The sequence below is a fragment of the Seriola dumerili genome, unplaced genomic scaffold (genome assembly GCF_002260705.1).
Source record: "Seriola dumerili isolate Sdu_G_001 unplaced genomic scaffold, Sdu_1.0 BDQW01000388.1, whole genome shotgun sequence".
NCBI classification, from domain to species: Eukaryota; Metazoa; Chordata; class Actinopteri; order Carangiformes; family Carangidae; genus Seriola; species Seriola dumerili.
Window position 1 is genome coordinate 1,271,486 of NW_019174643.1, and position 16,274 is coordinate 1,287,759.

Below are 16,274 nucleotides of genomic sequence, written 5' to 3' on the forward strand. Positions count from 1 at the left end.
TTGAACATGTCGGACTTTATTCATCTCTGCACCAGTGCAGGATTCAGTGAGTCGGCTTCATCAGGGACGATCCAATTATAGAGCTCTAGATACATTTAGTGCTGTACTCATTTTACTTTTTTAACCTTTATAAAGTCTTTTATGAAACATTGTCTTTCAGAGGAGACACCTGACCAAAACGTCTGACTGTGCTGCGTATCTGACGTCTGGTCGCCGTGGCAGCAGCTCAAGAGAAGTAGTCCAGAGGTTTTCCGGCTCCTCCTGGCGGATCCTGAGGCGTTCCCAGGCCAGGTGAGACCTGAGGTCCTGAGCAGGCGTCCTAACCAGCTGCCTGAACCACAACTGGCTCCTTCAGACACCAAGGATCAGCGGCTCTACTCCCGAGTTGCCCCCCTTTACCCCGTCTCTAAGGCGGACGGAAACTTTAGCCGAAACTGACGGTGTACGGATTTCATTTATTACTCATCAAATCTGTCTGAGGATGCTTTAGAAACAAATAAAATAAATCATAACCACATCTGAGGAATCTCTTCAACTTCAGGTGTTTGTGCTCCATCATACATGTTCTAAACATATGTACTGACTCGATGATGCATTTTATTTCATGGTTCTTTAATTGTTCTTTAATTTAGTTGTTTATTTCATCACCGTACAACATAGTAATGTTCCCTCAGAGGAAATTTTAAATGACATTTTACTTTTATCTGAAAGGAAAAAAAAGTATTTTTTTACACAAGTCGTTTTAATTTAAGTTGAATTTCTTAAAGTAAAATAGTAAAAGTCGTCGGTTTTAAAAAATAAAATAAATGAGGGAGGTTAAAATGTTTCGTCTACATGCACATGATGCAACGCACACACACCGACGAAGAAACACTGCAGCAAACCCCTCTGTATGTACAATATATTAATATACACTCTATATACACGGATGACTAGTCAGCTGGAAGCTAACACAGGAGGGTTCATACGAAAGCCGGCACTACGGAGGGGGAGGGGCCTCGTCAGGTGGAGTCAGGGACGTTTATGCATGATTGTGAGTTTGGAAAATGTTTGTGTTCAAGTAAGAAAAAAAAAAAACTGTGTGATGTTGTTTGTTGTTTGTTGGCGTCGTCTACGCCCATCTCCCACTTGAAGCGAAGTTTCTGCTCATGCTGTAGCCGGCGGTGGAGCTCTGATGTTTCCCCCAGGCTCCGAAGGGCACGATGATGATGGTGGAGTTGTCCTCCGAGCCGTACTGCAGCGCCTTTTTAAAAAACAAAAAACAAAAACACACACAGCATCATGTCAGCGACTCGCTTTCAGAGCAGCCGGTAAAGAACGAGAGGGATTCGTGAGTCTGCGTCGTCTACCTGCTGGGCGATGACGTCCGCCGCCTCTGTGGGGTCGGGGCACTGGTTGATCGCGTCGCAGATCTCCTGGTCGCTCAGCAGGAAGTTGATGCCGTCTGTGGTCAGAGCGAGGAAGGAGTCGCTGGCGTGATGGATCTGCAGAGACAAGCAGAGGAGTCAGCCTTCATCAAACCACGTTACAACCTGGAGGCCAAGTAATGTTTTTCTCAAAGGATTTTTATTTTAATGATAAAGATCGAACATCCAGGACAGAACTGAAAACAGGGGAAGCTCAGTTTGACAGGGAGAGATCAATAACCTTTCACTTTGTAGCTGTTTTCTCTTGTATATTATTATACAGCACAACAGCTCTGGTTGTTTTAAATTATATATTTAAATTTAATTATTTATATATATTTTTTGAATAATTACATCTTTTCACCAAAATTTTTATGTTTTGCAAATGATTTTAATCGGCCCACTTGCAATAACTTCGCGGTCCACCAGTGGGCCCCGACCCACAGGTTGGGAACCACTGAGTTAGGTGGTCTGATGCAGCTCAGTGTCAAGGAACCGAGAACCAGGAGAACCCAAAAAGACCTGGATGAGGAGCAGCTGAAGTCCAGTGAAACAACCACCTCAACAACATGGCTTCCCTCCAGCGCCACCTACAGGCCTCAGGTTCAAAGGTCAGATGAAACTCACGTTTAGCCGCTGTGTGTCCGGCTCAGCGATGACGCCGCTGTTCTTCAGGTGGAAGTCTCCGATGCTGCGAGTCATGGCGAGCCGCCCGTTCACGTTCGCCTGACCCACGCTGTTCCACGTCACGAAGCCGCCGAACTTCTGGATCCTGAACACAAACACAGGATTAGTGATCGTCCGGAGTCGGAGTGGTGCAGCTCATTTCCTTCTTCTCAGCCTCAGTTGAGGACAGCTGAGGACTCGGACTCTCTGTGGCTGTAGGTCACACACCGAGGTGTTAACATGAGTTCGTTGTCCAGAGTTAAACATAGCCTCGTCCTGCTGTTACATAACATAAAGGGAAACCCAAACCTGTGGGACGTATGAATGAGCGTCCTTGAGCAAGGCACTGACTCGCTGCCAGCTGCAGGCAGTTTGGCCGACGGCCACAGTCCGACATACTGAGTCTATTTATACGCAGCGACCTGAGCGGCTGCTGGAGGGAAACCTGAACCCTGCAGCTCCACCGGCTTTCTGCAGCGCTGTGCACCAGATTTACTTTCACGCCCCGAGTGGTTTTTGACCAAGTCCCAACAACTTCCTCTCTTGTTTATTTTAGTTTATGATTAAAATATCACATGAGACGCCTCGTTACGAGTTTCCACCTCTGCCTCCATGATTCTCCACAAGGAAGATGAAGAAGGAGAAACATTATTCTCACGTGAACAGAGCGACACTCCCTTTTTTGTTTGTTTTTTGTTCGTCTTCCTTGTTGGATTTTGCATGAATGCACTGCTGTTTAACTTCCTGATGTTTGACTTTTAATCTGTTTAGTCTTTTAAATCTTATTCTTCTTTTACAAAGAGTCAAAAGAGTTGCCTTTTAATTTTCTATTTCAATTAATCAGCTACTTGCTTGTTACATCATCCTGATTATTTTCACAATAGTAAGTTCATTATATGTCTTTATATTATAATAAATGGCAGGTCAGTCTTTGTCAGTGAAGACGAACTGATTATGTAATCCTCTCCGTTTACACTGACGCCACAGCAACAGGAAGTTCAGTGACTTTCAAAATATATTCAATTATTTCACAATTACACATTTTGTCTGTATTCATCTGATTATTTATATTATCATGTTTTTTGATGTATATGATATAAGTCACGGTAATTGAATGATATGAAAAGTGAGCAAAGAGAGAGAGTGTGTACCGGCGTCTCTCGTCCTCGCGGTCAGGTGTGTGGTCTGTGGTGAGTTTGTTGGCTTGTCCCTTCCTGCACAGCATCGCCCGGCTGTCACCGACGCTGCCCACCACCAACTCTACGCCGTCACGTAGCAACGCAACCGTCGCCGTGGTGCCGGCCGTCAGGAAGGAGGCTGAGGAGGAAGAGAGGGATGATAACTGATGATTATAGAGTGTTTCTGCCTTTTTATTCACATTTTAAGAACGTGTTTCTCTTCTTCTTTGTCGTATTAAATACTCAGTACTTCTTACTTTACTTACTCACCGTTGTTGAAGTAGCTCAGGTGTGTGTGCAGAGCTTTGTCAGCGTCTAAAAAGGCTTTCTTTAAAACTTTCTCCAGGTCGTCCTCTTCCTCCACCAAAGCGTCTCTGGAGAAAAATGTTCAGCGACAGTTTTAATGTCGCGTCACAAACATTTAGTGATGAAATTATTTGACAAACACAAGAGACAAATGTCAACCTGATAAATTTCTCCATGAAGGTGTAGCAGTAGTCGGCGGCGTGCGGGCCGCCGTGGCCGTCGAACACGGCGAAGTACAACAGGTTGTCATTGATACGGGCGAAACGGAGACGGTCCTCATTCTGCTTCCTGAGACCCAAAACAGATGCACTGCCGACCCGAGACAGACTGACCTGACAGATTAAAACAACTGATTAGCGACGTCTTTCATACGTTCAACCCCCCCCCCTCCCCCTCCCCCTCCTCTCAGTTACCTGTGGAATTGGTTTTCCGTATCTGATACTGGAGGGCAGCAGTATTGGTTCTTCTATCCTGTTGTCCCAGATTCCAAAGGAGTCCCAGGTCACCGGGCGGCCGCTGCCGTCACTGTCGAAGCGGATCGACCCACTGGCCTGCCGCACGCCCACCACGCCCAACAAAGCCCCGCCCACCTGGAAATAACAAAGCTAGGTTAATGCTAAAATCTGAAGAACTTCCTTAAACTAGTTGAAATTAAAGTGTCGTCTGGTTGGAGCTGCTACTTTGATAAATGAAAACTCATCTTTTTTTTTTAACATTTGCTGGTTTTATCTTTTTAAATGTGAACATTATATGTTTGTCTTTGTCACACGACTGTTGGTTGCACAAAACATCTGAGGTCACCCTGGGATGTGGGAAATAATACAGTATAATAATTTAGGATAAAAAGGAATTTTACAAAAAAAAAAATATAGATTTACCTGTCCAGGAGCTGTGGAGGTTTCTGATGAGGATCGTACGGCGAGGAAGGTTTGTCTGGTGACGGCGGAGCGACCACAACGCAGCAGATTCAGCAGCACTGTAGACGACATGGCTGACTGTCTTTAACAGCTGTGTGGAGTTTAAAAAGAGGAGGACACAGCTGGCCGGGCAGCGGATTTCTGTAATTAAAGAGAAAGAACAAAATGCATTTAACGAGGGGATGCAACAAACTTTATTTAAATGTTTTTCAAATATTTGGGCGAGGTTTGCAGAGAGAAAGAGGCGGAGATACAGGAGAGAGAGAGAGAGTGAAACTGTTGGCAACAATCTGAGGTTTAATCTTTCAAGCTGGTTGACATTAACGAGGATTATCTTCCTCATTCAAACCTCATACCTTCCTTTTCTCTGTATTATGCGTATGCAGTCCATAAATAGCACTCTATCTCTAGCTCCTGCTGTTTTAGAAGCGTCATGTCCTCTCTATTACAAGGAGTACAGATACACCAGGCTGCGCTCTAAAAATACCAAGTCTAACTTAGTTTGAAGATTTTAAATTCTGCTCCAAAGAGGCATGTTTTTAAACCAAAAAAAAGCCTGACACAAAACTTTAAAACAAATGTTTGTGTTTTTGAGAGATTTGGGTGTCAGAGCTGTTAAAGGATTACAAACATAAATAAGTTGTATTATCTATAACTCTGAACAGTCACCTTTCCCCCACTTCTCTGTGACGCACTCTTTACCTTTTACCACACCATCAGTGTAAAAAACAGTTTCCAATTTCCAAGTGGTTTGCCAAATTAAATAAAGGTGAGTAGGTTAAAGTTTGCAATCAATACTATAACCTCACTGACTGCCTCACCAGCCAGCTGCAGGTATACATACCTGAACCAGCCAAGAGACATACACAGGTGAGGTTTAACTTCATGCAATCAGTGCGTAGGACCTTTATATGAACTCCAGAACAATGTGGACTCAGACACGTGACCCCTTGTTGTTGACAAAACATAACAATGCACATGCGTATTTGGGTGCACACTTGAATGCATCAAGAGACTGAACACATTGACACAACCATGGTGGAAGTTCAGGATTTCAACAAACCATCCACTTTTCTTTTTTTTTGGTTTTTGACTGGCCTGGGAACAGAATTTAAAATAAAAAATGCTGCTAAATCACATGTGCATTTACAGTATATGGTACCATTAGCTAGAATTAAACCACAACCACAGAGTTCTTTCAGACCAAAAAACTGCTTAACAATAATATAACAAAAGTCTGAAAACATAAAAAAAAACATAATTGCCATCATTGTCTCACATTAAGGCCACAATCCTTTAAAGAAAGGTGCTTTTTCTGTAATATTAATGGGTTTATATGGCAGTTTTGCAGATGTGAGATGTATAGATTAGCTCTTTCTGGAAGATTTTAAAATAAAATGTTGCTCAGTCAAACATATTTCTAACTGAGGTGAAACCACAACTACAAGAGATGACACCCAGAACAAAAAATGCAAAGTAAAAATGAGAAAAGTCTGACAACAAAAAACTAAAGAAAGCTACTGTATCTGCACCTGCACAGCCAGGAGAGCAAAGACGCCACTAAAACTATAGAAAAGACAGAAAATTACTCTGATAACGTCACTTTCACTTTCATTTCAATAAGAATCACTGTTAACATACTAACTTAAAATGGCGGTTGCAAAAACGTACCTTTTGTTGGTAATTTTCCCGCCTTTGCTGTTTCCGTAGCAACAGGTGTCCAGAGTTGCAGCAGCTGCCTCGAGCCGACAGTCGCCCACGCGCTGTGGATGTTGAGTCCTGGGGGCTCTGCTCGAGGGCATTTAAACTGAGCCGCAGCCGTCCAATCAGAATCCGACAAGCTCTTGACGTCAGCGAATACGGCAGAGAGCGAGGGGGCGTGCCTGTTTTTGGCGCCAAGCCAGGTCACAATGAAGGTACGTTGAGTCTCTCTGTCTTTATTTCTGCCTCTCTCTCCCTCCTGACTCCTGAATGTTTGACATTTATTTATTCAAATGTTTTAGGAGCAACTATAACAAACTCTAGTAAAAGTTATGAGGGAAAGTATCCTGCTTGAAAGTAAGTGAGTATATTTACTCAAGTACTGTCCTTAAGTATAATTTCGAGGTACTTGTACTTTACTTGAGTTTACTTTCTGCTACTTTACAGTTAAAGGAAATATTGTAATTTTCATTATACTATCTATCTGACAGATTTACTTAAAACAAAGTAATAACACACTGTAAACAAAAGAGTAAAAATGTTACTTAAGTAAAAATATAGAGAAGCATTAGAAAAATAGTATCAAAGTATCAAAAGTAATCATAATGCAAAATCATCCCTGTCATTATTATATTATTGGATCACTGTTATTAATATATTCATACAAAACTGGTACTAGATGGTGTAGTTAAGTTGTTTTTTTCTTATACAGTTTGATACTTCAGTCCTTAATAGGGCATCATAGTTTATAGACTGATTGTATTTTTGATATTTATCTTTAAATCTTAATGTGAAAAGTAACGAGTAAACACATCTGTCAGATCAAAGTAGTCGAGTAGAAGTGAAATGGAAATATCAAGTTACAGTACATGTACATCAAACTTGTACTTAAAGCACAATACAATAAATAAATATACTTAGTTACTTTCCACCACTAGTTACTACTTACTTTACAGATTCACACTGTTAATATAAAAGATAATCAACCAGTGAATTATTATGTAATTTTATAGACACAAAGCTATTCAGCAGTATAAAGCAGTTAAAATTAGCCCAACCTTTTAAGCAATGATGCAATGCAACATGTTAAGTGTTACGTTGCAGCCTGAGAATATACAATACTGTTCACTGTGATCCGAGAGCTCCCTCTACAGACCAGCCAGCAACACTGCACAGTCTATAAACTCCTCTTACGACTGACTGAACTTTACTTACTCACCGTTGTTGAAGTAGCTCAGGTGTGTGTGCAGAGCTTTGTCAGCGTCTAAAAAGGCTTTCTTTAAAACTTTCTCCAGGTCGTCCTCTTCCTCCACCAAAGCGTCTCTGGAGAAAAATGTTCAGCAACAGTTTTAATGTTGCGTCACAAACATTTAGTGATGAAATTATTTGACAAACACAAGTGATAAAAGTCGACCTGATAAATTTCTCCATGAAGGTGTAGCAGTAGTCGGCGGCGTGCGGGCCGCCGTGGCCGTCGAACACGGCGAAGTACAACAGGTTGTCATTGATACGGGCGAAACGGAGACGGTCCTCATTCTGCTTCCTGAGACCCAAAACAGATGCACTGCCGACCCGAGACAGACTGACCTGACAGATTAAAACAACTGATTAGCGACGTCTTTCATACGTTCAACCCCCCCCCCTCCCCCTCCCCCTCCTCTCAGTTACCTGTGGAATTGGTTTTCCGTATCTGATACTGGAGGGCAGCAGTATTGGTTCTTCTATCCTGTTGTCCCAGATTCCAAAGGAGTCCCAGGTCACCGGGCGGCCGCTGCCGTCACTGTCGAAGCGGATCGACCCACTGGCCTGCCGCACGCCCACCACGCCCAACAAAGCCCCGCCCACCTGGAAATAACAAAGCTAGGTTAATGCTAAAATCTGAAGAACTTCCTTAAACTAGTTGAAATTAAAGTGTCGTCTGGTTGGAGCTGCTACTTTGATAAATGAAAACTCATCTTTTTTTTTTAACATTTGCTGGTTTTATCTTTTTAAATGTGAACATTATATGTTTGTCTTTGTCACACGACTGTTGGTTGCACAAAACATCTGAGGTCACCCTGGGATGTGGGAAATAATACAGTATAATAATTTAGGATAAAAAGGAATTTTACAAAAAAAAAAATATAGATTTACCTGTCCAGGAGCTGTGGAGGTTTCTGATGAGGATCGTACGGCGAGGAAGGTTTGTCTGGTGACGGCGGAGCGACCACAACGCAGCAGATTCAGCAGCACTGTAGACGACATGGCTGACTGTCTTTAACAGCTGTGTGGAGTTTAAAAAGAGGAGGACACAGCTGGCCGGGCAGCGGATTTCTGTAATTAAAGAGAAAGAACAAAATGCATTTAACGAGGGGATGCAACAAACTTTATTTAAATGTTTTTCAAATATTTGGGCGAGGTTTGCAGAGAGAAAGAGGCGGAGATACAGGAGAGAGAGAGAGAGTGAAACTGTTGGCAACAATCTGAGGTTTAATCTTTCAAGCTGGTTGACATTAACGAGGATTATCTTCCTCATTCAAACCTCATACCTTCCTTTTCTCTGTATTATGCGTATGCAGTCCATAAATAGCACTCTATCTCTAGCTCCTGCTGTTTTAGAAGCGTCATGTCCTCTCTATTACAAGGAGTACAGATACACCAGGCTGCGCTCTAAAAATACCAAGTCTAACTTAGTTTGAAGATTTTAAATTCTGCTCCAAAGAGGCATGTTTTTAAACCAAAAAAAAGCCTGACACAAAACTTTAAAACAAATGTTTGTGTTTTTGAGAGATTTGGGTGTCAGAGCTGTTAAAGGATTACAAACATAAATAAGTTGTATTATCTATAACTCTGAACAGTCACCTTTCCCCCACTTCTCTGTGACGCACTCTTTACCTTTTACCACACCATCAGTGTAAAAAACAGTTTCCAATTTCCAAGTGGTTTGCCAAATTAAATAAAGGTGAGTAGGTTAAAGTTTGCAATCAATACTATAACCTCACTGACTGCCTCACCAGCCAGCTGCAGGTATACATACCTGAACCAGCCAAGAGACATACACAGGTGAGGTTTAACTTCATGCAATCAGTGCGTAGGACCTTTATATGAACTCCAGAACAATGTGGACTCAGACACGTGACCCCTTGTTGTTGACAAAACATAACAATGCACATGCGTATTTGGGTGCACACTTGAATGCATCAAGAGACTGAACACATTGACACAACCATGGTGGAAGTTCAGGATTTCAACAAACCATCCACCTTTCTTTTTTTTGGTTTTTGACTGGCCTGGGAACAGAATTTAAAATAAAAAATGCTGCTAAATCACATGTGCATTTACAGTATATGGTACCATTAGCTAGAATTAAACCACAACCACAGAGTTCTTTCAGACCAAAAAACTGCTTAACAATAATATAACAAAAGTCTGAAAACATAAAAAAAAACATAATTGCCATCATTGTCTCACATTAAGGCCACAATCCTTTAAAGAAAGGTGCTTTTTCTGTAATATTAATGGGTTTATATGGCAGTTTTGCAGATGTGAGATGTATAGATTAGCTCTTTCTGGAAGATTTTAAAATAAAATGTTGCTCAGTCAAACATATTTCTAACTGAGGTGAAACCACAACTACAAGAGATGACACCCAGAACAAAAAATGCAAAGTAAAAATGAGAAAAGTCTGACAACAAAAAATTAAAGAAAGCTACTGTATCTGCACCTGCACAGCCAGGAGAGCAAAGACGCCACTAAAACTATAGAAAAGACAGAAAATTACTCTGATAACGTCACTTTCACTTTCATTTCAATAAGAATCACTGTTAACATACTAACTTAAAATGGCGGTTGCAAAAACGTACCTTTTGTTGGTAATTTTCCCGCCTTTGCTGTTTCCGTAGCAACAGGTGTCCAGAGTTGCAGCAGCTGCCTCGAGCCGACAGTCGCCCACGCGCTGTGGATGTTGAGTCCTGGGGGCTCTGCTCGAGGGCATTTAAACTGAGCCGCAGCCGTCCAATCAGAATCCGACAAGCTCTTGACGTCAGCGAATACGGCAGAGAGCGAGGGGGCGTGCCTGTTTTTGGCGCCAAGCCAGGTCACAATGAAGGTACGTTGAGTCTCTCTGTCTTTATTTCTGCCTCTCTCTCCCTCCTGACTCCTGAATGTTTGACATTTATTTATTCAAATGTTTTAGGAGCAACTATAACAAACTCTAGTAAAAGTTATGAGGGAAAGTATCCTGCTTGAAAGTAAGTGAGTATATTTACTCAAGTACTGTCCTTAAGTATAATTTCGAGGTACTTGTACTTTACTTGAGTTTACTTTCTGCTACTTTACAGTTAAAGGAAATATTGTAATTTTCATTATACTATCTATCTGACAGATTTACTTAAAACAAAGTAATAACACACTGTAAACAAAAGAGTAAAAATGTTACTTAAGTAAAAATATAGAGAAGCATTAGAAAAATAGTATCAAAGTATCAAAAGTAATCATAATGCAAAATCATCCCTGTCATTATTATATTATTGGATCACTGTTATTAATATATTCATACAAAACTGGTACTAGATGGTGTAGTTAAGTTGTTTTTTTCTTATACAGTTTGATACTTCAGTCCTTAATAGGGCATCATAGTTTATAGACTGATTGTATTTTTGATATTTATCTTTAAATCTTAATGTGAAAAGTAACGAGTAAACACATCTGTCAGATCAAAGTAGTCGACTAGAAGTGAAATGGAAATATCAAGTTACAGTACATGTACATCAAACTTGTACTTAAAGCACAATACAATAAATAAATATACTTAGTTACTTTCCACCACTAGTTACTACTTACTTTACAGATTCACACTGTTAATATAAAAGATAATCAACCAGTGAATTATTATGTAATTTTATAGACACAAAGCTATTCAGCAGTATAAAGCAGTTAAAATTAGCCCAACCTTTTAAGCAATGATGCAATGCAACATGTTAAGTGTTACGTTGCAGCCTGAGAATATACAATACTGTTCACTGTGATCCGAGAGCTCCCTCTACAGACCAGCCAGCAACACTGCACAGTCTATAAACTCCTCTTACGACTGACTGACTTCACTCTGACACTTTGTCAGAGCAATGGTGGAAATAATAAAAAATACTAATGGCTGTATTCCCTTTAGCTGCTCTTGTTTCAGTGTTTTACCTGAGTAGTATCTGAAGTTTTCTTGACAGTACCACACATATATACATATATATCTCATAATTATGACTTACTATTTCATAATTACAGGAAAACCTTCTCACATTTACAAGATCAGAACTCATAATTATACAATAACGGTGGGGTTCAGGAGGTATCAGCTATAAATGTAAGTAACAGCTATGTAAGAAGACAGAGGCGAGTTGGTGCTACCTGATTTAATTCACCTTTACTTCCTCTTTGGTTTGAGACTGTGGGCGATATTAATGTCAGTGGCTAATGTTTCATCAGTTATTAGCATCTAATTTACTTTTTTCAGGCAGAGCACTCAAATCTTTAGCCAATATGCCTGAAAACTTTTGGTTCTCATAGAAACAACACATTACTACAGTGTGTGTGTGTGTGTGTGTGTGTGTGTGTGTGTGTGTGTGTGTGTGTGTGTGTGTGTTTTCTCAGTGTATCTGAAATTCAGGCTGAATAAAACATGGCGGAGAGACTGTTGTTAACATGAGCGTGACTTTAATGTGTCTGAATAATTCAGAGAAGCAATCCGGTGCTCCATCAACAACATGACTCCACTACAGGAGGAGGAGGAGGAGCAGTTATGAAAGAGGGGTGGAGATGGATGAAGAGGCCACAGATGGAGGGATAACGGACGGAAAGTGAGATGAAGAAGGTCAGCAAATGCGTGAGTAAGGGGGAGAAAGGTAAAGTGCAAGAGGGGTAAAACAGAGGAGAACATGGAGAGAGGGGTGAACTAAAAGTTAATATGCTGAACTTGTTTTCTAAGTAGGACATGTTTTCCCACTGGGGCCTCAAAATATGACGACATAAGAGAGCGAGAGAGGGATGAAAAAGAAGAGTTAGGTGCATACAAAGATGATGTAACATTTAATTTGAAGTTAACACCCAAACATAATTTGGTGTTTGTTTTAATGTCATCAAGCAAACTGAAATATCACATTAATGAAGCATAAAAAACAGATTGTTTGAGGGGTGTCGCCCCCTATCAGTAGAAACTTGCTACTGCAGGAAATTGATGTCTACTGACAGAAGTGTAGTGACCTGGAAAGAGAGGAAGCAAAAGGAAATGAAAGAAAGGGAGTAGAGGAAGTAAAGTGACATGCTTTCCATCTGAGCTACTCACAGAAAATAATCTCACTCTCACTCACTCGTGGCTTTCTGGGTTTCACTTGAGTGCTTTGAGCTACATTTTGTAAAAAAAAAAAAAAAGGAAGTGGATGAAATATTTACTGCTGATGAGGAGTAGAGAGCTGCTGTCCTCTCTGCTTCACTTCAACAACCACTGTTTAAGACGAAAACCTTGAACGGAAATACTGCTGCCGCCACGACTGGAGGAAGAAACTAAAAGTGTTTGGTCATTCCAGTTTGACCTGCAGGAGTTTCTGAAGGCTCGTGTAACGAGAACGTAAATGTAAATTCATGACGAGTGTAACACGTTCAATGTCAAAGATCTTTAACTTTCCTAAGAAGATGAGTGTTAAAGTGTTTCCCATCCTCAAAAAGTCTTTTTCTCAAAGATGTTGGAAAAGAGGTGTCATCCTATATTCAGGTCAACACAGTACATGCACGCCTGTCGGACATAAGGAGTGAACAAATATGAGGACGTAAGTGCAGTAAACTGTTGTAATGTGTTAGATATGTGCTTACAGTGTAGACATCTCCTTTATGAACGTGTGTTTTAAAATCGGTTTTAAGTAGAATAGCTTTCTGGACTCAGTCTGCCACAGCCGGCGCCTTCTTGCAACATCCCAGAAGCCCTGCCCTCTTCTTCTTCCTCTTCTTCATGTTGTATCCTCTGAGGCTACTGTCAGAGCAGACGGACTTCCTCAGAGTCCTGATGTGTTTCTCCTGCTCTCGGATCTTGCACTCCAGGTGGGATTGGATCGCCGTGCCCAGGGACTCCAGGTCCACCGAAGCGCCGTACACCTCCCACGTCATCCCCTGCTCGTCCCACACCACCTCCTGTGGCTTCACCGTTTCCTCCCTTTCCCCCTCATCCCCGTCCTCTTCTTCCTCTTTTTGCTCTCTTGCTTTGCTCTCTTGCTCTTCATCACCCTCTTCCTCCTCGTCCTCCCAGATGCTCTCAGCACTAACATCTCTGTCCTGGTTTTGTCGTAGCTCTGGCATGAGGCCGGGGTTCTGCTGGAAGCTGTACGTACGCAGACAGGCAGGGAGGGAACTAGCCTTGTCAGTCACAACAGAGGGAAGCACTGACTGGCTGCGCAGCTCGATGTCGATCTTGCAGATGTGCTGGACGGGCGGCTGCCCGGCAGGGAAGCAGCAAACTGACGGGACCGTCGGTGAGGTCAAACTACCTGACTGACAGCTGGGGGAGCAAATCAGGGAGGAGGTGGGAGTTTCCCTGTGGAGGCTGGGGCTGGTGGAAGCTGAGCGTTCGACCACCTCAACCTTCACCTGGACGCCCACCTCTCTCTGCTCCCCTCCCCGCAAATGGAGCATCTCACTGGTGTCGGTCATGGTCGCTGTCTCCCTCACCCTCGTGGAGGTCACTGGATGAGTGGGCGGAGGAGGAAGAGGACAGAGGGGTGAGGAAGAACTCCCAATGTCATCTCTCTGTCTCCCCCTCTCCTGCTTCGTCTTCTCATCTGTTTTACTCTCTACTGCCATTGCCCTTGACAATGGGATGCGGCTACCAACGGTGATGGCATTTTCATCTCCCGGATGACCCGGTTTGCTCGATGGGGTGTCTGATATCCTTCTGGTTTCTCCTGGCGACCACCCTGCATTGTCAGTCACACCTACCCCTCTCACTCCCCCCTGGGGCACCACCGTTCCTACAGCTTTCACTTTGGTCTCCGGCAGTTTCAACTGTTCTTCCTCGACAGTAGCCTCCGTTTTCGCTGGTGTCTTGGCGATAGAGTCAAAGGTGAGACCTCGAGTCAGACCAGTATTAGACGATGTGCTGCCGGGATTCATTTCCACAGCAACAGATGCTGCAGGCTCTGATGTGGATCCTCCCCTTGTTGTCAAGGCAACAGGGGTTCTAGTTTTGGGGCTGGAGGTGGCCAGAGGAGCCAGCGGATCTGAAATCACACCAGGACCTGGAAGCAAGAGACAAATGTTAGAAAACATACGACTAGCAAGCAAAGAACTCATTTTATTGTTTCCTTTTTGGAAGAAGGGGAACTTAAAGCGACACATTTTATTCTGTATTTTGTATTAAATACATAAATACAGTAAATTAGCTTGGTGTACTTATTATACTTACTGTATATACTTCATTAAATGTTCTTCCAATTGCTAATAGTTTTACTACTATTTCCTCTCTAACCAGGACCAGTATCCTTAACTCCATAGTGTCATTCATTGGGTTCTCAAACTGGTACTTTGGTACTATACTGCTGAGAATGTGTGGAGACTAAGGGGGCTAACAGAACAACCACTGGTTTGGCTCAATAAGTGGAGATGCTGTGTGAAAAATCTACTTCGCCTCAGACTATATTTTTTCATAGACAGAACAGGGGACGTAGATTTAGACTTTATAGGTACATTTTGTTTGTTTCTTTTTGCTTCTCAAATGCAATAACTATTCTATAACAGTAATGAGTCAGTTTTTGTTTATTTGTCTAACGGTTATTGCGTTGGGTCTGAAAGTTCATCCTTGACTGGAAATAGTAACTCGACAAACAATCTTCAGTCAGCACTACAACTGTAGTTTTCTCAGTTGTTTGATAGTTAGGTCTCTGAGAAAACACCATCCACCAATGAAAACCTTGAAATGTAGTTTAAAGCTCTAGAAAAAACTAGTAAGTGAACCTTAAGTTAAGATTATTCTGTCAAATCTTCACCTCCTTGTTGAAGTGTTATCCAAGTCATTGTTAATTAACTGGGAATCAGCTGATCTTCATTTTAAAACATGCCACCCGTGACCCAAACTGTGTGAAGATAATTACCAGGACTCCTCTGGACCTCCTTGCTTGGTCCAGATAGATAAGACCCAAAACTTCTACCAGGACCAGATCCAGGACTCTTACTTGCTGAACCAGGTCTAGGTGAGAGTGCCAAGGGGGAAGACAAATTTTCCAGAGCTGACCTTGAACTAGATCGAACAGGTACAGGCTTGGTAGACTCTGATCCAGCTTTAGGGTTTGGACCGGGCTTAGCACAGGAGCCTGCAGCCTTGAAGTTGTCGTCTTTGGACCCAGAGAGACCAGTTCCAGAAGATGATGGGGAAATAGATCTCACAAGGTCTGTCTTAGAACCAGAGGCCATCAGAGTAGGTTTTGAAGTTGACCGGGTTGGACCAGGTTTAGAACTGGAGAGGGCATTCGAACTAGAGATGAGATTCAGCTCAGGGCCGGGTTTAAAACTTGGACTGGTTTTAGAGTCTGGAGGAGTCTGAGCTTTGGGATCTGGGTGATCCTTTGACCCCATGCCAGATTTCGAACCCACAACTGTCTTAGAATCGAGACTTATTTTAGGTCCAGAACTTGTTTTGTTTTCAGTTGTAGTTTTCGGATCAAGGCTATCTCTGGAACCCATCCTGGACTTAGAGTTGGGGCTGGCTTTGGAATTGGACCCATTTTTAGAGTCTAAACTGTCCTTCGATCCCAAACTGGTTTTGGAAGCAGAATAACTCTTAGAATCCAGACTATCTCTGGACCACATTGTGGATTTAGTATCAGGACTGGCTTTGGAATCTGTGCCAATTTTAGAATCCAAACTGTCCTTGGTCATCGTTGTGGCTTTGGAATTTGAACTGGATTTGGAGCTGGTTTTGGATCCAGACCCAGCACTTGAGTCTTTACCATCAAGATACTCCTTGGACCCTGACATGTTACTGTTTTTGGTCCCAGTGGCTTTTCTCTGCGCAGATGGTTTGGGACTAACAGAGCTCAGTTGAAGGGTCTTGGCACTAAGAAGAGCTGATTCAGCCTTTGAGTCGTGGC

At 42.3% G+C, this 16,274-nt stretch overlaps 1 protein-coding gene across 2 annotated transcripts; it reads right to left on the reverse strand.

Annotated features, from left to right (window-relative positions):
• LOC111233347 (protein phosphatase 1K, mitochondrial-like) lies at nucleotides 1-10,106 on the reverse strand. 2 transcript variants are annotated; one of them, XM_022761148.1, is made up of 9 exons: nucleotides 10,017-10,106; nucleotides 8,308-8,487; nucleotides 7,843-8,019; nucleotides 7,589-7,761; nucleotides 7,394-7,497; nucleotides 3,224-3,389; nucleotides 2,034-2,178; nucleotides 1,350-1,484; nucleotides 1-1,243 (listed from the first exon to the last, which is right to left on the reverse strand). In XM_022761148.1, the coding sequence occupies exons 2-9, from the start codon at nucleotides 8,416-8,418 to the stop codon at nucleotides 1,112-1,114; spliced, it is 1,143 nt and encodes a 380-aa protein (XP_022616869.1). In that variant the 5' UTR covers nucleotides 8,419-8,487; nucleotides 10,017-10,106; the 3' UTR covers nucleotides 1-1,111. The 2 variants fall into 2 exon arrangements, with proteins under 2 accessions (XP_022616869.1, XP_022616868.1); XM_022761147.1 differs by lacking the exons at nucleotides 7,394-7,497; nucleotides 7,589-7,761; nucleotides 7,843-8,019; nucleotides 8,308-8,487; nucleotides 10,017-10,106 and adding exons at nucleotides 3,521-3,624; nucleotides 3,716-3,888; nucleotides 3,970-4,146; nucleotides 4,435-4,614; nucleotides 6,145-6,234.
• Nucleotides 10,107-16,274: the final 6,168 nt, after the last annotated feature.

Bases quoted from the DNA above. Each gene is read 5' to 3' on its own strand.
- LOC111233347 (XM_022761148.1), bottom strand. From the start codon at position 8,418: ATGTCGTCTACAGTGCTGCTGAATCTGCTGCGTTGTGGTCGCTCCGCC. The intron at 8,020-8,307 runs GTAAATCTATAT...TGTTATTTCCAG, and splicing joins CCTCCACAGCTCCTGGACAG to GTGGGCGGGGCTTTGTTGGG. The intron at 1,485-2,033 runs GTGAGTTTCATC...TTGTCTCTGCAG, and splicing joins CGGACACACAGCGGCTAAAC to ATCCATCACGCCAGCGACTC.